The sequence below is a fragment of the Schistocerca cancellata genome, chromosome 6 (genome assembly GCF_023864275.1).
Source record: "Schistocerca cancellata isolate TAMUIC-IGC-003103 chromosome 6, iqSchCanc2.1, whole genome shotgun sequence".
NCBI lineage: Eukaryota > Metazoa > Arthropoda > Insecta > Orthoptera > Acrididae > Schistocerca > Schistocerca cancellata.
In genome coordinates this window covers 334,163,200-334,186,105 of record NC_064631.1, presented here as the reverse complement: position 1 = coordinate 334,186,105, position 22,906 = coordinate 334,163,200, and the positions used below count along the sequence as shown (strand labels likewise).

At 44.0% G+C, this 22,906-nt stretch overlaps 1 protein-coding gene across 6 annotated transcripts in view; it reads left to right on the top strand.

Annotated features, from left to right (window-relative positions):
- The window catches only part of LOC126191098 (sorting nexin-24-like), a 96,597-nt gene that overhangs the window by 40,840 nt on the left and 32,851 nt on the right, over positions 1–22,906 (top strand). For all 6 annotated transcript variants that reach the window (XM_049931831.1, XM_049931834.1, XM_049931830.1 and 3 more), the window contains one exon: positions 15,324–15,490. In XM_049931831.1, coding sequence (XP_049787788.1) covers positions 15,344–15,490 — 147 coding nt within the window. In that variant the 5' untranslated portion in view covers positions 15,324–15,343. The remainder of the gene's footprint in view (positions 1–15,323; positions 15,491–22,906) is intronic.

Below are 22,906 nucleotides of genomic sequence, written 5' to 3'. Positions count from 1 at the left end.
GTTGTTGCAGTAATACTGGCCAATAGGAAAGATGCCATGCTTTCTGTAAATGTAATACCAAACAAGCCCATTGAAAATTAAGACTGTTTCTGTTAATCAGTTGATCCAGAAGAGGTCAGAAGCGTGTTTTACAACTTTACTGAAGTTTTTTATACCTCTGCTTCACAAATAGTGTGGTACTGCTGTTGCTTTCATAAATATTTCACTTTCATCTGCAGGGTGTAATGGTGTTAGTAATAGAAGCTCAACATTGAGATAATAGAGGTAAAAGGACGGAAGAAAGATATTTTATTCCATTTAAAGAATGGCACCAACATTTAGCTGTAAAACGAAATGCTCCTAGAGCTTGATGGCAGTTGTATGTGGGACATATCACTTCAGAATGTTTCATCAGTGACTCCAGTGGACATTATCAACATCATTTGACATTGAAACCATTTTTCTATGATGCATGCAGGAAACTACAATCATTATGTGTTACTGTGCTGCTTTTCTCCTATGCTGTGCCACCTGTTGTTGTCAATCGCCCGTGTATGGCAACTTGTTACCATTGGCATCCATACCTTGTTTAGATCAGAATTTTTTTTTTTTAAATTTCAGAGATTCTTACATTAATATTCATATTTAATGGAAGTGGTAATCCAATGTATAGCCAAGATGTGGAGTGGGTGTACATACATAAACAAGACTGAAAAATTGCTAAATTTTCAGGCAGTGTCTTTTCTCAGTGCTAACTAGTACAAACTACATTCATTCATCCACATGGCTACAATGTAGCTGTGCTTGCATCTACATACATGCCACACTCCACAAGCCACCACACAATGCTTGGTGGAGTATTTTCTACATTGTTGTGATCTTTGGTCTCTATGATACTCTATCCTGTGCAAGTCTCTTCATCTCTGAATAACTGCTTCAACCTATGTCATTGTGGGTCTTCCATACAGTAGGCCCTATCTAATTTCTTTTGTCTTCATGGCCCTTACATGAGATTTATGTTGGTAGTAGTAGAATTAAATGGAACAACAAGTTTACTGAAACATCCTGGCAGATTAAAACTGTGTGCCAGACCGAGACTCGAATTCTGGACCTTTGCCTTTCGCAGGCAAGTGCTCTACTATCTGAGCTACCCAGGCACAACTCAGACCCTGTCCTCACAACTTACAGAAGCTCTCCTGCAGGTGAAGTTTGGAAGGTAGGAGATGAGATATTGGCAGAAGTAAAGCTGTGAGGACGGGGCGTGAGTCATGCTTGGGTAGCTCAGTTGGTAGCGCACTTGACCGCGAAAGGCAAAGATCCCAAGTTCAAGTCTCGGTCCGGCACACAGTTTTAATCTGCCAGGAAGTTTCATATCAGTGCACACTCCACTGCAGAGTGAAAATCTCATTCTGGAAACAAGTTTACTGTAGCCAGTCATTGTTTATTTATCTCAACAGTGCATTTCAGAGGTTTAAACCTCAATCAGGTGGATTTACATTTGTTAGTATGACATGTGTCTGTGTGTTGCAAAACATTTTTTAGTATGACACGTTTCTGTGTTCTGCACAATGCAGAGACACGTCATACTAACAAATGTAAATCCACCTGATGGAGGTTTAAACCTTTGAAAACGCACCATGGAGATAAATAGTGACTGGTAACAGTAAACTTGTTGTTTCATTTAATGTCAATAACAATCGTGGTAAAGCCTAACCAAAAATATTCGCTTTTAAAGTAGTAGAATTATTCTGAAGTCTGTCGCAAATGCAGGTTTAGATATTTCCCTACTGCGGGTCCAGGGGTTAGAATAGGCCAGAGGTATTCCTGCCTGTTCTAAGAGGCGACCAAAAGGAGTCTCACACGTTTCGGCCTTTGTGATGGTCCCCTGTAGGGTTTGACCTCCTTTTTTCAAAATTTTTTTGAAGAGAAGGTGGCCATTGCTGCGGCAGGGTGTCGCACGTGGGGAGGGCACCTGTTTGGAGTGGGTGCCATCAGGATGGATGACACACGATGAAGTGTAGTACATCGTTTTTTGCTGGGGGTCAACACCAGCAGTCTGTAAGTGTTCATGGGCTCAATTCAATGCATAGAAGTACGACCCCAAATCGTTCCCCTGCCTGGCCACACCGAAGGAGGAACGTCAGGCTAAGGATGGTGGTGGCTCTTATTTGCCCCAGTACCTTGTATGTTCCAAGAGCTGACGGGGAATCTTTCATCATGATGAAGCCTCAGTTTTTTGTTGAGCATTTAGAGGACAAGTTTGGGGAGGTGGAGGGCTTGTCCAAAATGAGATCTGGGTCAGTCTTGGTAGAAACAGCATCCTCTGCCCAGTCCTGGGCATTACTCACTTGTGACAAGCTGGGGGATGTTTCTGTACCATCACACCCCATAAGAGCTTAAATATGGCCCAGGGTATCATATTTCACAGGGACCGTCTTTTGCAGTCCGATGATAGCTGCGTGCCAATTCAGAATGACAAGGTGTACATTTTGTTCGATGTGTCTATCGGGGTCTGAGGATTAATCATATTGCCACCGGTACCTTCATCTTGGCCTTTGAGGATGCTACATTACTCAAGAAGGTCAAGGTGATGGTCTACTGCTGTGGTGTAAAACCCTATATCCCTCCCCCAATGCGGTGCTTAAATGTTGGAAGTTCGATCATATGTCATCCCACTGTACTTCCAGCATCACATGTCGAGATTGGGGATGCCCATCACATCCCAATACTCCATGTGCCTGCCTCCCATCTGTGTCAGCTGTGGAGAGCACCATTCGCCTTGCTCGCCAGACTGCAGCGTTCTCCAGAAAGAAAGGAAACTCATGGAGTACAAGACCTTGGACTGACTGACCTACACTGAGGCTAAGAAAAAATTTGAACGCGTATACCCTGTACCTATAACATTATCTTATGATGCTGCTACAACAGTTCCAGCCCCATCAGATCCGTCAACCCGTCACCCCTCCAACCCATCACCTGTCTGAGCCAGAAGACTACACCTGCCCCCTTGATGGTGGTGGGGGGGGAGGGGGGGCGGCACTTCCCTCCCTGGTGCTCCAGCATGACCTACTTCTGGAGCAACACCTTCCCCCAACCATCGGGGACATCCGTCCCCACTTATAAGCTGGAGAAGCGTACAACTTCTTCGGCTGCTCTCGCTAGGAAGGTGTCCCTTGGATCACTCCCTTCCCACGTTTCTGCCAGTGGGTAAGATGATATCCGCCAGTGGCAGAAGAGCCCAAAAGCAACTGGTTGCAGGGTTCACGCTCATCCTCAGTCCCGGAGACGGAATCAGTGAAGTCCTCAGAGCCAGGGAAACCCAAAGAACAGCAAGAGAAATCCAAAAAGAAGGTCCGCAAGACCAAGGGAATTGCAGTGGCACACACACACACCACCGCTACCTCCGAACTCTGCGTCTGTGGATGAGGTGTAGATTCTGGCGTCCGCTGAGGACCTAGATCTCGCCGGACCCTCAGACAAAATGGACTGCTCAGGCAAAAAGTCGGTGGCAGCAGGTGACCCCGAGGTGTCAACTGCCTCATTGAATGTTTGATGCCTTCCCAGTCTCACAATGTCATCCTCCAGTGGAATTGCGGTTGTTTTTTCCACCACCTGGCTGAGCTATGGCAACTGTAAGCTTTACACCTGCTTTCTGCATTGCCCTCCAGGAAACCTGGTTCCCAGCAATGCGGACCCCTGCCCTCCATGGCTATAAGGGGTATTACAGGAAACGTAGCGACTATAATAGTGGCAGGTGGAGTTTGCGTTTATGTCCTAAACTCAGTCTGTAGTGAAAATGTGCCCCTTCAAACCCCTCTTGAAGCTGTGGCTGTCAGAATAAGAACGACGTAGGAAATAATTGTCTGCAATGTATATCTTCCTTCAAATGGGGAATTACCCGTGAATGTATTAGCTGCACTGATTGATCAACTCCCTAAACCTTTCCTACTTCTGGAAGATTTTAATGCCCATAACCCCTTGTGGGGTGGTACCATGCTTACTGGCTGAGGCAGAGATGTCGAAACTTTACTGTCTCCGTTCGACCTCTGCCTCTTAAATACAGGGGCTGCCACATATTTCAGTGTGGCTCGAGGTAGTTACTCGGCCATTGATTTATCAATTTGCAGCCCAGGACGTCTCCCATGTATCCACTGGAGAGCATGTGACAACCTTTTTGTTAGTGACCACTTCCCCATCTTCCTATCACTGCCCGGTGTCAAGCCCACGGACACCTGCCCAGACGGGCTTTAAACAAGGCTTACTGGGAAATTATCACCTCTGCTGTCACCTTTGAATCTCCCCCACATGGTAACACAGATGTGATGGTTGAGCAGGTGACTACAATAATCGTTTCTGTGGCAGAAAACATGATCCCTTGCTATTCAGGGTGCCCCCAGCGAAAGACAGTCCCTTGGTGGTCGCCGGAAGTCTCTGAAGCAATTGAGGAGTGTTGGCGAGCTCTACAGTGGCATAAGTAGCACCCTTCCCTGGAGCACTACTTAGCCTTTAAACAGCTCCATGCTTGTGTTCACCAACTTATCAAACGACGGAATCAGGAGTGTTGGGAGAGATACTTCTTGACCGTTGGGTGCTATACATTACCTTCCCAAGTCTGGGCAAAGATCAAATATGTTTTCGGGTACCGGACCCCAACAGATGTTCCCAGCGTTAACATAAATGTCATGTTATCTACCGACACAAATGCGATTGCCGAGCACTTTGCTGGAGCCTCTGCGTCGGAGAATTACACCCCCAGCTTTTCACACTCTCAAACGGGGGCTGGAAGGGAAAGTCCTCTCGTTCACTACACGCCACAGTGAAACCTATAATGCCCCATTTACAGAGTGGGAGGTCCTCAGTGTCCGACACAGCTCCTGGACCAGATTGTATCCACAGTCAGATGGTTAAACATCTCTCATCTGACTACAAGCGGCATCTCCTCGTCATCTTCAATCAGATCTGGTGTGATGATGTCTTTCCATCACAGTGATGGGATAGCACCATCATTCTGGTGCTCAAAGCTGGTAAAAACCTACTTGATGTGGAAAGCTATCAGCCCATCAGTGTCACCGTTCTTTGTAAGCTGCTGGGATGTATGGTGCGTCGGCGGTTGGGTTGGGTTCTGGAGTCATGTGGCCTACTGGCTCCATGTCAGGGCAGCTTTCACCAGGGTCACTCTACCACTGATAATCTTGTGTCCCTAGAGTTTGCCATCCGAACAGCTTTTTCCAGACACCAACATCTGGTTGCCATATTTTTTGATTTCCGAAAAGCATGTGATACAACCTGGCAACATCATATCCTTGCGACATTATACGAGCGGGGTCTCAGAGGCCCACTCTCGATTTTTATCCAGAATTTTCTTTGGCTTCATACTTTCCATGTCCAAGATGGTGCCTCCCATAGTTCTCCCCCATATCTAGGAGAATAGGGTCCCGCAGGGCTCTGTATTGAGTGTTTCTCTATTTTTAGTGGCGTTTAATGGTGTAGCAGCAGCTGTAGGGCCGTCTGTCTCACCTTCTCTGTCTGCAGACAACTTTTGCATTTCATACTGCTCCACCAGTACTGGTGCTGCTGAGCTGCGCCTACAGGGAGTCATCCATAAGGGGCAGTCATGGGCTCTAGCCCATGGTTTCCAGTTTTCCGCTGCAAAGTCGTGTGTTGTGCACTTCTGCCAGTGTCGTACCATTCGTCCGGACCCAGAACTTTACCTTAATGACGATCCACTCACTGTAGTGGAGACATATCGATTCATAGGACTGGTTTTCTATGCCCAATTGATGTGGCTTCCTCATCTTTGTCAGCTTAAGCGAAAGTGCTGGCAGCACCTCAGTACCCTCCGCTGCTTGAGCAACACCAACTGGGGTGCAGATCGCTCTACGCTGCTGCAGGTCTACAGAGCCCTTGTTCAATCCTGCCTGGACTATGGGAGCCTGGTTTATGGTTTGGCGGCACCCTCAGCTATCCGTTTACTGAACCCAGTTCACCACTGTGGCATTCGGCTAGCGACGAGTTTTTAGGATGAGTCCGGTAACCAGCATCCTTGTGGAAGCCAGAGCGCCTCCATTGCAGGTTAGGCATGTACAACTGCTTGCCAGTTATGTAGCACACGTTCGTAGTTCTCCTGCGCATCCGAATCACAGTCTCCTTTTCCCACCCGCGGCGGATCATCTCCTGCATCGGCGGCTCAGCTCAGGGCTTCCAATTGCAGATCGTGTACGATCCTTTCTTTCTGAACTAGAGTCCTTGCCTGTACCACCTATACGTGAGGTCCATTCACGTATACCTCCATGGTGTACACCTAGGCTGCAGCTTCACCTGGACCTTTCACATGGCCCTAAGGACTCGGTTAACCCCTTGGGTCTCTGCTGCCACCTCCTCTTGATTCTTGACAAGTACCGAGGCCATGAAGTGGTTTACACTGACAGCTCGATGGCTGATGCTCACGTCAGCTTTGCATATGTCCATGGAAGACATATTGAACAGCATTCTTTGCCCGATGGCTGCAGTGTATTGACTGCAGAGCTGGTGGCCATATCTTCTTGTGCACTTCAGTATATCCGTTATGTCCCCAGGAGTCATTTCTTCTGTGTACTGACTTATTGAGCAGCCTACAAGCTATTGACCAGTGCTACCATCGCCATCCTTTGGTGGTGTATATCCAGTAGTCTGTCTATGCCCTGGACCGATCCTGTTGTTCAGTGGAGTTTCTGTGGACCCCAGGACGCGTCGGCATCCCAGGCAACGAACTTGCCGTCAGGCTGGCCAAACAGTCTAAGTGCTTGTGGAGATGGGCATCTCTGAACCTGATCTGCATTCTGACCTACACCATAGTGTTTTTCGGCTTTCCGAGATGGTTGGTATAGCAGTAAACACAACAAACTGTGTCATTAAGTCGACTACGAATGTGTGGAAGTTTTCCATGCAGGCCTCTCGCAGGGAATCAGTTGTCATCTCCCGGCTCCACATTGGCGACGCTTGGGCGACCCATGGTTACCTCTTGTGCCATGAAGACCCGCCTCAGTGTCAGTGTGGCGCCTGGTTGACAGTGACCCATATTCTGGTGCACTGTCCCACTTTGACTGCCCAGCGACGAAATCTTGAGTTACCGAACTTGTTGCCACTCATTTTGTCTGACAACGCCTTATTGGCTGATGTAGTCCTATGTTTTATTTGTGAGGGTTGGGTTTCATCATTTGATCTATGTTTTAGAGCATGTCCTTTGCCCCCCTGTGTCCTAGTGCTTTTAGGGTGGAGGTTTTAATGTGTTTTAGAGTGGCTGACTTCTCCTTTTTATTCTCATGGTCGGCCAGCCACTGTAATCTGCTTTCTTGTTTTACTCTCTTCTGCTTCTAGGGTGTCTGTTGTTTTCTTGTCCTCCTTTGTTCCTTTTAGTGTTTGTTGCCTTTCCTTTGTTCTTGTTGTTTTTCCTTTCTTTCCGTTTTGTGTTGTGTGTCTCATCTGTTTTATTCTCACACTTGTGGCATTGTTTTATTAGGAACAAGGGACTGATGACCTCGTGGTTTGGTCCCTCCCCTTCTCTTTTAAACCAACCGACCATAGATATTTAATTGGTGTGTGACTTTGTACATTTACCTCTGAGGGAAATCACAAGAAAGCTTAGCCATGTTTTTGGTATTGTTTGTTTGACTGTTCAGTATCTCACCTATACCTTTACTCCTTTTATTACTTATATTCTACCCAGGATATTCTATTATGTTATTAAGACTCATATTTGTTCCTGTAAAGACTTTGCCATAGTTTAAATGAATTATAAACTCTTCAACACTTGATTACAAATGATGCACAGTGGCGCCAAACCTTTAAATATTTCTATATTTTGCTGTTGGCTTATACAGAGGTGATGAAAACAAACTGGTGTTAAACAAAAACTGATTTAATGCCATTTTGTGTGTCATCTCTCATTCATTAGTCACTAAGTAAGTTATTTTCTTAATTTATAAGATCCATCTCTGTATCTAAATTACAGGCTGTTTAAAATAATGCCCATTTATTGTTCAATCTCAATTGCATCTTTTTTTTTTAATTAAATGACATGTTTCAATTACTCTGTATCATTTTGAGATGTAAGTAGTTGTCAGCAACCTGTCATGTCTATTCAGGACCTCATACCTGAGCACTGTGATATGAGGTTCTGAATAGATAAGGTGGGTTACTTAGATCTGATCCCCCATCAGGTCTGGGGGTTAGAATAGGCCCGAGTTAGCCCTGCCTGTCGTAAGAGGTGACTAAAACAAGACTAAAAGGAGTCTCTCACTTTTTGGCCCTATAAGTTCAGGTCCCATTTTATGGCTTAACCTGTCACTTTCCAAATTCTACAGAAGTGTGGGCCATATGGGGAAGGACGCCTAATGTGGTGCATGAGTTATCCATAGCTCCCTTGTATTTGATCTCCTGAACCTCTTGTCATGGCTTTGCATCTGCACCTGCACCTTCAATTCAACTATATGGGTGAGGACACTTCCCGATGTATGTCATCTTCATCTGTTGTCTTCTGTCCTCTTTCGTCCCCATGACAGTATCGGATTTCTCTGCACCCAATATCCAGCATGGTAGCCAGTCCGTTGTTGTGGGGTCCCCCTGGCAACGGCCATCATGCCAGGTGGCTTTTGCTGTGGCACCAGTGGGGAGAGCCACTGATCAGAGTGGGTGGCATCAGGGCGGCTGACCCGCAATCAAGTGGACTAAGTCGTCTCTTGCTGGTGACTGTATGGTGCCAGCAGTCTCTAAGGAGGACAAGATTGAGTACAATGCTGACAGATATGAGCCCAAATCGTTACCCTTCCTTGGAAACGTAGGGCTACAGAAAGAAGAGCCATATTAATCTCGGTATTTAGTCTGTAGCAGAATGGACGGGTCTCCTTTCTACATATGAAGGCTCAGTTTCTTGTTGAACATCTTAAGGATAAGTTAGGGAAGTGACAGTGCTGTCCAAGATGAGAAGCAGTGCACTCTTGATTCAGACAGCATCCCCAGCCCAATCCCGGGTGTTACTCGCTTATGACTGGCTGGGTGATATTCCTGTTTCCTTCACTCCCCATAAAAGCCTCAACATGATCCAGGGGTTTATTTCCATCACGACCTCTTGCAGTCTGACGACGAGCTCTGCACCAATCTAGAACGGCGGGGTGTTCATTTCATCTGGCGTGTTCACAGGGGCCCAAAGACAACAGGGTTGCTACTGGTGCCTTCATCTTGGCCTTTGAAGATGATTCATTGCCTGAAAAGGTCAAGGTGATGGTTCACTGCTGTGACGTTAAACCGTATGTCCATCCCCCTATGCAGTGCTTGAAATGCTGGAAATTTGGGCATATCTTCTGCTGCATTCCAACGCCACATGTCGAGACTGCGGATGTCCACTGCATCCAGATACTCCCTGTGCACCTCCTCGCACTTGTATCAACTGTGGAGAGCAGCACTCCCCCTGCTTTCCAGACTGCACAGTACTCCAAAAGGAGTGGAAAATAATGAAGTACAAGACCCTGGACCGGTTGACTTACCATGAAGCTAAACGTAAATTTGAACGGTTCTAATCTGTTCGGTTGATGTCCACATATAGAAGAGATAGACATGATCCAGCGAAAAGCAGCGCGATTCGTCATGGGGACATTTAGTCAGCGCGAGAGCGTTACGGAGATGCTGAACAAGCTCCAGTGGCGGACACTTCAAGAAAGGCGTTACGCAATACGGAGAGGTTTATTATCGAAATTACGAGAGAGCACATTCCGGGAAGAGATGGGCAACATATTACTACCGCCCACATATATCTCGCGTAATGATCACAACGAAAAGATCCGAGAAATTAGAGCAAATACGGAGACTTACAAGCAGTCGTTCTTCCCACGCACAATTCGTGAATGGAACAGGGAAGGGGGGATCAGATAGTGGTACAATAAGTACCCTCCGCCACACACCGTAAGGTGGCTCGCGGAGTATAGATGTAGATGTAGATGTACTGCAGCCACATTACCATTGCCATCACAATTACCAGTCGTGCCACACTCTGTGCCACGAACAGTGGGACATCCGGGCCTCCTGAATACATCCACCCCCTTGGTGGTAGGGGAAAAATCTCTTTCCATTGCTCCCAAAGCTCCTACTTCAGGAGCAAGCGCCCCCCCCCCCCCCCCACCCTCTTTCCATTGCTCCCAAAGCTCCTACTTCAGGAGCAAGGCCCCCCCCCCCCCCACCACCCTTCCCAAACACAAGAGACATCAGTCCTCTCCCCCAGCTGGAGGAGCAACAGCCTCCTCCAGCTCCTCTCCTGTAGAAGGTGTCACTTGCGACCCTATCTCCCAAGGTCTCTACTAACGCCACAGCAGACACTCGCCAGTGGCTAAAGGAGCCAAAAGCTGCTGGACAAAGAACTTCACGGTCTTCCTCTGTGCCTGAAGCTATTGCAGAGAAGTCCTCCTAGCAAGCCCCTAAAGAGAAGCGAGAGCACAAGCAAACAAAGAAGTGTGCTAAGAAAAAGGACCTTTCGGTGGCCCCAATACCAACACTCCTTACCAACTCTTCACCTGCGGATGAGGTGGAGATCTCAGTGTCCCCTGAGGACCTGGATCTCATTGATGTCTCATCCGCATTAGGAATGGATACAAATACTCAGTCAGTGGCAGCAGGTGACACTGAGGCGTAACCTGCCTCCTTGCATGCTTCATACCTTTCCACCTTCATGATAATGTCATCCTCCAGTGGAATTGCTGTGGTTTTTTGTACCACCTGGCTGAGCTATGGCAACTGTTAAGCTTTACACCTGCTTTCTGTATTGCCATACAGGAAACCTGGTTCCCGGTGGCTGCCCTTTGTGGCTATAGGGGATATTACAAGAACCGTATCGACTATAATAGTGTGTCCGGTGTAGTTTGTGTCTATTTCCTGGACTCAGTATGCAGTGAACCTGTGCCCCTTCAAACCCCGCTTGAAACTGTGACTGTCAGAATAAGGACAACGCAGCAAATAACTGTCTACAAAGTATATCTTCCTCCAGATGGTGCAGTACCCCTGAACTCGTTGCCTGCACTGATTCAACAACTCCCTAAACCTTTCCTACTTTTGGGAGATTTTAATGCCCATAACACCTTGTGGGGTGGTACCATGCTTACTGGCCGAGGCAGAGATGTCAAAACTTTCCTGTCTCAACTTGACCTTGACCTCTGCCTCGTAAATACTGTGGCCCCCACACATTTCAGTGTGGCTCATGGCACTTACTTGGCCATTGATTTATCCCTCTGCAGTCCAGGATGTCTCCCATCTGTCAATTGGAGTGCCCACGATGACTTGTGTGGTAGTGACCACTTTCCCATCTTCCAATCACTCCCCCAGTGCCATTCCCCCGATTGTCTAGCAAGATGGGTGCCTTGTTTAAAACAAGGCAGACTGAGAAGCTTTCACCTCTGCTGACACCACTGAATCTCCCCCACATGGTACCATTGATGTGGTACTTGAGCAGGTCACTAGAACGGTGGTTTCTGCAGCGGAAAACACGATCCCTTGTTCTTCAGTGTGCCCCCGACGAAAGTCAGTACCTTGGTGGTCGCTGGAAATCACTGTGGCCATTAAAGAGCATTAGCGAGCTCTATAGCGATATAAGCAGCACCCTTCCTTAGAGCACCTAATAACTTGTAAATGGCTCTGTGCCCGTGTTCACCGGCTTATAAAAAGATGGAGATGGGCATGTTGGGAGAGGTACATCTCAACCATTGGGTGCCATACGTCACCTTCCCAAGTCTGGACAAAGATCAGACATGTTTGTGGGTACAAGACAACCAACAGGTGTCACTGGCATTCATCAATGGCGTGTTATCTACTGACGCAAATGCAATTGCCAAGCACTTTGCTGAGCACTACAGTCAAGCCTCCGTGTCAGAATTATCCCTCAGCATTTCGCACCCACAAACAGTGGACGGGAAGGAAAGCACTCTCGTTCACTGAATGTCAGTGCACTCTATATTGCTCCATTTACAGAGTGGGAGCTCCTCAGCGTTCTTGCACATTGCCCCGACACAGCTCCTGGGCCAGATCGAATCCACAGTCAGATGATCAAACCTTTCTCGTCTGACTAAAAGTGACATCTCCTTGTCATCTTCATCCGGATCTGGTGCAATGGAGTCTTCCCATCGCAGTGGCAGGAGAGAACCATCATTCCAGTGCTCAAACTTGGTAAAAACCTGCTTGATATGGATAACTACCGGCCCCTCAGCCTTACCAGCATTCTTTGTAAGCTGTTAGAATGTATGGTAAGTCTTCGGTTGTGTTGGGTCCTAGAGTCAAGACTCCATGCCAGGGCGGTTTCTGCCAGGGTTGCTCTACCATTGATAATCTAGTTTCCCTCGAATCTGCCATCCGAACAGCCGTTTCCAATTGCCATCACCTGGTTGCCATTGTTCTTGATTTATGAAAAGCTTAAGACATGACCTAGCGACATCATTTCCATGCAACATTATATGAGTGGGGTCTCCGGGGTCAGCTCCTGATTTTTATCCAAAATTTCCTATCGCTCCCTACTTTCCTTGTCCAAGATGGTGCCTCCCATAGTTCCCCCCACATCCAGGTGAATGGAGTCCCACAGGGCTCTGTATTGAGTGTGTCTCTATTTTTAGTTGCCATTAACGGTCTAGCAGCAGCTGTTGGGCCATTGGTCTCACCTTCTCTGTATGCAGACGACTCCTGCATTTCATACTGCTCCTCCAGTAATGGTGTTGCTGAGCAGCGCCTACAGGGAGCCACCCACAAGGTGCAGTCATAGACTCTGGCCCACGGCTTCCAGTTTTCAGCTGCGAAGTCGTGTGTCGTGCATTTCTGTTGGCGTTGTACCGTTTGTCCAGAACCAGAACTTTATCTTAATGACAATCCACTCACTGTAGTGGAGACACATTGATTCTTAGGACTGGTTTTCGACACCTGATTGACGTGGCTTCCTCATCTTCGTCAGCTTAAAGCCGAAGTGCTGGTAGCACCTCAATGGCCTATGCTGCCTGATCAACACCAACAGGGGTGCAGATCACACTACGCTGCTGCTGCTCTACAGAACCATTGTTCAATCCCACCTTGACTATGGGAGTCTGGTGTATGGTTCGGCAGTGCCCTCAGCTATGTGTTTACTCGACCCACTGCACCACTGTGGCGTTCGACTGGAAACAGGAGTTTTTAGGATTAGTCTGGTGACCAGTGTCCAGGTGGATGCCAGACCCTCCATTGAAGGTTAGGCGTGCACAACTGATTGCCAGTTACGTTCCACACATTCGTAGTTCTCCTGAACATCTGAATTACTGTCTCCTTTTCCCATCCACAGCGGTTCATCTCCCGCATTGGAGGCCCAGTTAGGCCTTAAGATTGCGGTTCACGTCCGATCTCTTCTGTATGAAGTTGAGTCCTTACCTTTACCACCATTCACATACACCTCCATGGTGTACACCTAGGCCGAAGCTTTGCCTGGACCTTTCACGTGGTCCTAAGGACTCAGTTAACCCTGCAGCTCTCCGCTGTCACTTCCTCTCGATTCTTGACATAAACTGGGACCACAAAGTGGTTTACACCGACAGCTCGATGGATGGTGGTCACGTTTTTTTTCATGTATGTTTATGGAGGACATACTGAATAGCACTCCTTGCAGTGAAAACACTGCAGAGCTGGTGGCTATTTCTTGTGCTCTTGAGCGCATCTGCTCGTGCCCTGGCAAGTCGTTTCTTCTTTGTACTGGCTCCTTGAGCAGCCTACAAGCTATCAACCCCCACCATCCTTTGGCAGCGACCATCCAGGAGTCCATCTATGCCCTGGAATGGTCCAGTAATTCCGTTGTGTTTGCGTGGATCCCAGGCTACACTTTACTACGCTGCAGTTTTTCAGCTTTGGGAGATGGAATGTCATAATCTCAGTAAGCACAACAAACTGTGTGCTATTAAGGAGACTACAAATGTGCGGAAGACATCCATGTGGGCCTCTCGCAGAGACTGTGTGGTTCTCTGCCGGCTTCGCATTGGCCATACGAGGCTAACACATGGCTACCTCCTCCGTCGCGAGGACCCACCTTGGTGTCACTGTGGCTCACATATGACTGTCGTCCACATCTTGCTGGACTGCCCACTTTTAGCCGCTCTGCGGCGGACTTTTAATCATCTCAGCACTCTACCTTCAGTGTTGGGCGACAATGCCTCAACAGCAGGTACGGTTTTACGTTTTATTCATGAGTGGGGGGCGAGGGGGGGGGGTGTCTTTGTACCGTCTAAGGGTTGGCATTCAGCATTCTCTCAGAGGCCGCCAGCCTCCCTCCATTTTAACTCTGTTGCACTTTCTTTGCATTTGTATGTGTTGGTGGGCGTCTTTTCCCTAAGTGTGTTCATCTCGCCTTGTCTTTTTGGGGGTGGACATTTTAATGTGTTGCAGAGTGGCTGGCTCTTCCTCTTTTATTATTGCTGGTTTAAATACCTTCTTCTACTTTTCCTGCTGGTGTATGTTTTCCCCGTTTTTTGTTCACTCCATTCATTTTCTTTTTAGTTGTGGTTGCCAATTCCTCTTCCCCCTTTTACTTTCTCAAACGTAATTCGGGTGTTTTTGTACCTTAAGCCTTGCTTGCTTCAGGGAAAAAGGGACTAAAGACGCTGTAGTTTGGTCCCTTTATACCCCAAACCAACTAACTTAGATCTGAAGATGATCCAGAGTGACCGAAAGTGGTCATTTACGTAAAAAACAAGATTTGGTATTGAAATTGAACAATAAATGGGAAGAATTTTAATATCAGTACAGTTTCTGATTCTCTAGAGGCAAATACTTCTGCTATAGTGAACAGGCTGTTTGTCTGCCATATGCATTTTGCTGCTTTGATTTTTGAAGCATTATGAGTCAAGGTTTTGTCTGGGTCCTTTCTTCGATGGCATGATTGAGCTATATTTACTCAACCTACAAAGTCAGATGTTCTGTTATTGAGATTTGCATGAGCAGCAGCTTCACTGTGGTTGTAAAGAAATGAATTGTGTCATAGTATGACCAGGACTGTACAGAATAACTTAATGCAGTCCTATTTTGAGGAAAGGTCTAAGCAGAATCACCACTGAGAATGCTTCAGAAATAACAGTAGTGACACGTTGTATAGGTAAGACACCAGAAGATAAAACAGGTACAGTGGTACCTGTGTAGACAAGTATAATTTCTTTTCTATACTGATTTTCAGTATGTAGTAGAATGCTTTTGAAAAGAAGCATATTTGTGGCTTTTATTATTATTATTATTATTATTATTATTATTGCACTGTAGCCTTAAATATATTATTCACTACCATTTAAATTTGTCGATAACTATATATTATTCTTTGCTGTGTGTTCCAGACTGGTAGAGAAATTATGTCATGATTCAAGTTTCTATTCGTTGTTATCGCCTTGTGGATGAACCACCTGAGAAACCCTACTATGTTTATGTAATAGAGACGCTATTGGCTGGAAAGTACTATTCTGTAGAGAGAAGATACAGTGAATTTTTGAGATTGCACAAAGAGGTATGGTACTTCTATCAGTACGACTGTTGTGTGTTGCTTTATAACGAGCTCAGCATGTACTTGTTTTCTTTGAACTATTTTTCACACAAACAGTTTGTGTTTTTCTTATGACAATAGCTCGTAATTTTTAGAAGTCTCTGATTACAGTTGGGAAGAGAAAAGGAAGTAAGACTCATGGAAATATATTAAACAATAGTTATAGTACCTATAACATATCTCAGACAAAAGTATAAAAATAGAAATAAATATGTACAGAACAGATTAGTTGGACTAGTTGAGCTCAGAAGTGTGCAGTTTCAGTTGCATTAGGACTTAAAAGTTGCTGACATAGGTGCTATCACTTGGTGGAACAGTCAGGACAGGAACGTATGTTTGGATTGTTTGGAAATCTCTACGCATCCAGACATTTGACGGTATTAAGTATACCTATTTTTGCTGATTTGCTTTGGATCTTATTCTTCTTGTCTGTAGTCTGTTAACAGATTCCATAATTTCCAGTTTTCAGTATGGCCAGTGACCAGTTTGGATGGTTTTAACTAGGATTATCTTTTGAAGTAGACAGCATCTCCACTCTAGTATGGTGTTTGTAGCCTTGATTGCTCTGAGGTAACTGTTTCTTGATTTTAGTCTTTGAGTAATTGGTCGAATGCCACTAATGAATGATGCGTGGATGTAAAGTGTTTAATTTCCCCTTGTAGGCAATTGCTTCCCATCAAGTTGTTGATGTAGCAAATCCTGGTACGTGTTAGCTCTTGTGTGTGGGAGTAGGTTTCAGACAATGGGTGGTGAGTCTGATTGTTTTAAACAGTGACACGTCAACTTAATTTAGCAAAAGACTCACATTTCATTGCTTCATTGCTACTCAATCATCTAGATCTTGGTATTTTTGTCTATATTCTGTTTTTTCTCTATCTTGATTTGCTTACAGTTGAATTTTGCCCCCCTTCTGCATAGATGGCTGCAAGTAATTAAGGTTACAAGTGATAACTTTGACCTATTACCTTAAAATGCAGACTGACACAGTATATGATTGGCTAACAAAATATTCCTATCACATTTGTACATTCATGTACCTTCTTCAGAGTCAATCCTCCAAGGTTCATTGTACCATACTGCAAAGTTGCATCATCTGTAGCTTCTTAAGGTGTTTGCTATTCTGCCCAGAGTGCAATTTCAGTGCTTTATTTTCGTTGTTTGTCACTTCATGGAAGTACACCTTAGCCATATGTTATCTGCAGCATTAGGCAAATAACGTATACTACATGAATGGGTAAATTACACGTTGATTATAATGTGCCATCACGGGAGGGCTTATTGCCCCTTTCGTGACTACTGTACAACCGTTTGTTTTGTTAGCAACACAGAATGATACTCTGTAATTTCACAATGTCTCAGTTCATTACACAATAACCATCATAGTATTGTAGAAAATACAGTATATGCTGCTCTGATGTTTATTAAATTTGAGCAAAGTACCAAATAATTTCAAAGAAACACCAGGTAACATATTAAGCACTGTCAATGAAAGCACACATACCATATTGTTCTTCAGTCACTATTACTCTCCAGATACCTCATTTTTTATAGGTTGAGGTAGTTTTTTACTGATGGCCTTCACCTCCTCAATTTTCACAAGTTCTCTTTATTCGAATATCCCCTGTTGTTTGTTTTGAGTGAATGTTGGATTTTTGAAAAACACAAATTCCAACAGAAAGAAGTACTTTGCAGCTTACTAAGGCACTCTTTGTCATGGTATGGTAGTAAATGACAGTTTTTTGAATTTGAGCTATGCCATTTTGCAGTCCTCGAAATTCGTTCTTTGCAGGTACTGAATGAGCAGTCAACAATAAACATAGACTGCAATAAACATAGACTGCAATAAACATAGACTGCATCCTTGCTCGAATGGTTAGCATTACTGCCTTTGGTGCGGAAGGGCCCAGCAATTTTTGTTTACCATCCACTCAGACTTGAGACCAAATGCAGATTTAGTTGAATAAACACGCACCAGCATTATTAGAATTCATCTACTACCAATAAAGGCAGAAAGGATTGGCGACATGCTGATTCTATGTCCCACGATCATAGATCGCACCTTTTACTGCATTGTAGGCAGCAGTGTGAATGGGATTAAGGCCTAATCCCTGAGGCAGTTTGTTCATTATGATCATATTCATATGTTCCACCAGAAAATTACGTGTACAGCAGTTGAATGACTGACACAAGATAAATGGGATTGATGCTGCAAATGTTTAGTTATCAGATATGTTCTGTCAGTTATGGTCGCCTTCGATGTATGATTGAGTCATCACACATCTGCAGTCATTGCCAGTGTTGTCAGAATATTTCCGTGTGTTGTTTTCCATGCCTTTGCACAGAAGCTCAGTTGTTTTTGTCTTCCATTGGAATGCAAGAATACATCTTTAATGTACTGCCACTCTATTGTCACTAACTTATTTGAATTTGATGAAACGTGTAGTGAACCACATTTCAAAGAATCCTTGTTGGTCTTTCAAATTTGATAGATGTCATCTCAATCTGTGTATTTTCTGGTTCAGTCCCTGAAGTATCCTGTGGTCCACTTTAATCGTGTTCAACTGTCTTTTTGGGAAGCAGTCGAATTAAGTGCCTTTCATCTTCAGTTCTGTGTTGCCCATTATTCTTAAAGATGCTTCATTTTCTGAGTTGGTTTTGATGCCTTTTCACAGTTCATAATGCAGTTTGACATACAGCATATTTCCCAGCTGTTTGATTACACCGCCAGTGATCCATTGTTATCCATTTGACAAATTGTTTGAAAAATTTTTGGCGTACACTTGATTACCAATGTGTAGCTTTTAAGCTGTTCTTTGGCTTTGCATCTCCTTTTGAGGGAAGGATCAGTGACAATGTCATCCTTGGCCGATAGCCACGAAGTAGTTTGGCTGGTGAGTTTGTTACTGGATTTAGAGTTGTGCGATAAGTATTCAGCAGTTTTTGTAGAACGTCTTGCTTATTTTCACCTCCCAATTAGCTTTTCTAATGGCTTCTTTGAAAGTTCTGGCACATTTTTCTGCTCCACCATTTGAAGCAGCATAAAATGGAACTGTAGTAAAGTGGTCTTTGCCATACCTGCCACAAAAAAATCTTTGAATTCCTTTGATACAAACTGTGTAAGAGTACCAGGAACTATGGTCTTGGGGAATCCTGTGGCAAAGACTTTCTCGAGTGCTTTTATTGTAGTTTCTGAAGTTGCTGACACCATGTCAAATGCCTATTTAACTGTGTCCATACATGAACCACAATGTTCTGCAGAGTGGTCCAGCATAATCAGTGTGAATTCTTTTCCATGGTTCTGTTGCTTGGTGCCAGGTTTGAAAATCATTTTTGCGATTTTGTTTTGCCATTTGATGAACACATTGTGGAGCCATTTCTTCAATGTCTTTCTCCACTTTTTACTGTCAGTGATACCTTCTTGCCATTTATTTTATTCTGACAATGTCCCAGTTTCTTCAAAAATTTCTTTCGGCATATTTGGGTATGATAACCATTGTGAAGGCTGTGTGAAGATTATCGTGGCTAGTGCTGATGGCAGCCCTTTGTTAAAATATGGATGCAAACATTTTTTGTCTTTTGGCAAATAGTGTGGCCATCTGCTTTTCACTTAATGCAGAATCAATTTTAGTGCTGCCTCTTTGCTCCTAGCTTCAAAACTTTTCCTACAATCAACTGGAAATTAATTGATCTAAATTAATTTCTTCATAAGTTGCAAGCAGAATTATCCAGATGTATAGATTTTTCATCTGGAGCAGTAGTAGTCTTGATAAGGCATCTGCATTGTAATGTTGTTGTTGTTGTTGTTGGTTTTTTTTTTTTTTTTTTTTTTTTTTTTTTTTTTTTTTTTTTTTTTTTTTTTTTGTTGCCTGCATCTGATTGATTTCCTAGTTACATTCCATCAGCGTGATTTCTTATCTTTGTAGTTTCTGAGCTACCATTACTGGCAGCAGCTTTGCTTGAATAGAATATTGAAAGCAGAGGCTTCTTTCATAAACTATTGTTGAAATTCCTTCATCCCATAAATTATAGACAGCACTTTGTTTTCAATCTGGCTGTCTCTGGCCTGATGTTCCTTTAGTCTTAGAAGCAAAGGCAATGGGTTTTAATAATCCATTTGAGTACTTGAGACAATACTGCTCTGATTACATACAAAGAAGCATTGATGGCTAATAAAACAGTTTGATTGGTACAAAGTGCACCAATTTAGTTTTCTTGATGTTTTTCTTCTTGAGGTTCAAAAATGCTGCTTCTTTTTGCTTGGTGCATTTGAACTGTGCAGTTTTCTTTCAAAGTTGATCCAGTGGTCCAGTGATTTCAGCAAATTCCTTGGTAAATTTGTTATTGTAACGTTGTGTTGTTGTGGTCTTCAGTCCTGAGACTGGTTTGATGCAGCTCTCCATGCTACTCTATCCTGTGCAAGCTTCTTCATCTCCCAGTACCTACTGCAACCTACATCCTTCTGAATCTGCTTAGTGTATTCATCTATTGGTCTCCCCCTACGATTTTTACCCTCCACGCTGCCCTCCAATACTAAATTGGTGATCCCTTGATGCCTCAGAACATGTCCTACCAACTGATCCCTTCTTCTGGTCACGTTGTGCCACAAACTTCTCTTCTCCCCAATCCTATTCAGTACTTCCTCATTAGTTATGTGATCTACCCATCTAATCTTCAGCATTCTTCTGTAGCACCACATTTTGAAAGCTTCTATTCTCTTCTTCTCCAAACTATTTACCGTCCATGTTTCACTTCCATACATGGCTACACTCCATACAAGTACTTTCAGAAATGACTTCCTGACACTTAAATCTACACTCGATGTTAACAAATTTCTCTTCTTCAGAAACGCTTTCCTTGCCATTGCCAACCTACATTTTATATCTTCTCTACTTCGACCATCATCAGTTATTTTGCTCCCCAAATAGCAAAACTCCTTTACTACTTTAAGTGCCTCATTTCCTAATCTAATACCCTCAACATCACCCGAAATAATTCGACTACATTCCATTATCCTCGTTTTGCTTTTGTTGATGTTCATCTTATATCCTCCCTTCAAGACACCATCCATTCCGTTCAACTGCTGTTCCAAGTCCTTTGCTGTCTCTGACAGAATTACAATGTCATCGGCGAACCTCAAAGTTTTTATTTCTTCTCCATGGATTTTAATACCTACTCCGAATTTTTCTTATGTTTCCTTTACTGCTTGCTCAATATACAGATTGAATAACATCGGGGAGAGGCTACAACCCTGTCTTACTCCTTTCCCAACCACTGCTTCCCTTTCATGTCCCTCGACTCTTACATCTGCCATCTGGTTTCTGTACAAATTGTAAATAGCCTTTCGCTCCCTGTATTTTACCCCTGCCACCTTTAGAATTTGAAAGAGAGTATCCCAGTCAATATTGACAAAAGCTTTCTCTAAGTCTACAAATGCTAGAAACGTAGGTTTGCCTTTCCTTAGTCTTTGTTCTAAGATAAGTCGTAAGGTCAGTATTGCCTCACGTGTTCCAGTATTTCTACGGAATCCAAACTGATCTTCCCCGATGTCGGCTTCTACTAGTTTTTCCATTCGTCTGTAAAGAATTCATGTTTGTATTTTGCAGCTGTGGCTTATTAAACTGATTGTTCAGTAATTTTCACATCTGTCAACGCCTGCTTTCTTTGGGATTGGAATTATTATATTTTTCTTCAAGTCTGAGGGTATTTCGCCTGCTCACCAGATGGTAGAGTTTTGTCAGGACTGGCTCTCCCAAGGCCGTCAGTAGTTCCAATGGAATGTTGTCTATTCCCGGGGCCTTGTTTCGACTCAGATCTTTCAGTGCTCTGTCAAACTCTTCACGCAGTATCGTATCTCCCATTTCATCTTCATCTACATCCTCTTCCATTTCCATAATATTGTCCTCAAGTACATCGCCCTTGTATAGATCCTCTATATACTCCTGCCACCTTTCTGCTTTCCCTTCTTTGCTTAGAACTGGGTTTCTATCTGAGCTCTTGGTGTTCATACAAGTGGTTCTCTTTTCTCCAAAGGTCTCTTTAATTTTCCTGTAGGCAGTATCTATCTTACCCCTAGTGAGATAAGCCTCTACATCCTTACATTTGTCCTCTAGCCATCCCTGCTTAGCCATTTTGCACTTCCTGTCGATCTCATTTTTGAGACGTTTGTATTCCTTTTTGCCTGCTTCATTTACTGCATTTTTATATTTTCTCCTTTCATCAATTAAATTCAATATTTCTTCTGTTACCCAAGGATTTCTACTAGCCCTTGTCTTTTTACCTACTTGGTCCTCTGCTGCCTTCACTACTTCATCCCTCAAAGCTACCCATTCTTCTTCTACTGTATGTCTTTCCCCCATTCCTGTCAATTGTTCCCTTATGCTCTCCCTGAAACTGCGTACGACCTCTGGTTCTTTCAGTTTATCCAGGTCCCATCTCCTTAAATTCCCACCTTTTTGCAGTTTCTTCAGTTTTAATCTACAGTTCATAACCAGTAGATTGTGGTCAGAGTCCACATCTGCCCCTGGAAATGCCTTACATTGTAAAACCTGGTTCCTAAATCTCTGTCTTACCATTATATAATCTATCTGATACCTTTTAGTATCTCCAGGGTTCTTCCATGTATACAACCTTCTATCATGATTCTTAAACCAAGTGTTAGCTATGATTAAGTTGTGCTCTGTGCAACGTACTTTTCCAATAAAAAGTCTAGTTTGAGTCTATTCTTTGGATGAGGCAGCTTTTTTATTGCATCTGCACTAGCTTCAGGCCATTGGATTTGACTTGCATCAGTGATGTAGCCTACGTATTCCACTTTGTTTTTCGAGAATTCACATTTAATTCTATTGCACCTGCAGCTATTTTCTTCCCATCATGTGAAAAGCATGCTCAGATTCTTCGTGTTCATATATATTTGTGCCTGTGGTAACTATACCATCGACATAATTGGCACATACAGTTATGGTATTTGTGACTTGCTTCACAAATCAGTGCTATATTACAGGAGCACTTGCTGCGCCAAATGGTAGCATCTGGTATTCAAAATGCCCAAGTGATATATTGACATCCAACCTCTTCTTGCTTGAAAGTCTCACAGGTATGCAGCCAAATTGATTGATCATTGTAGAATGAATTTTCAATGGCTTAATGTTCCATCATCATTTTACTCCTGCTGACTGACATTCTGAACCAGTGAGTGTGATTTATATATATATATATAACAAACAAAAGCGCTGGCAGATCGATAGACACACAAACATACACACAAAATTCAAGCTTTCGCAACCAACGGTTGCCTCATCAGGAAAGAGGGAAGAAGAGGGAAAGACGAAAGGATTTGGGTTTTAAGGGAGAGGGTAAGGAGTCATTCCAATCCCGGGAGCG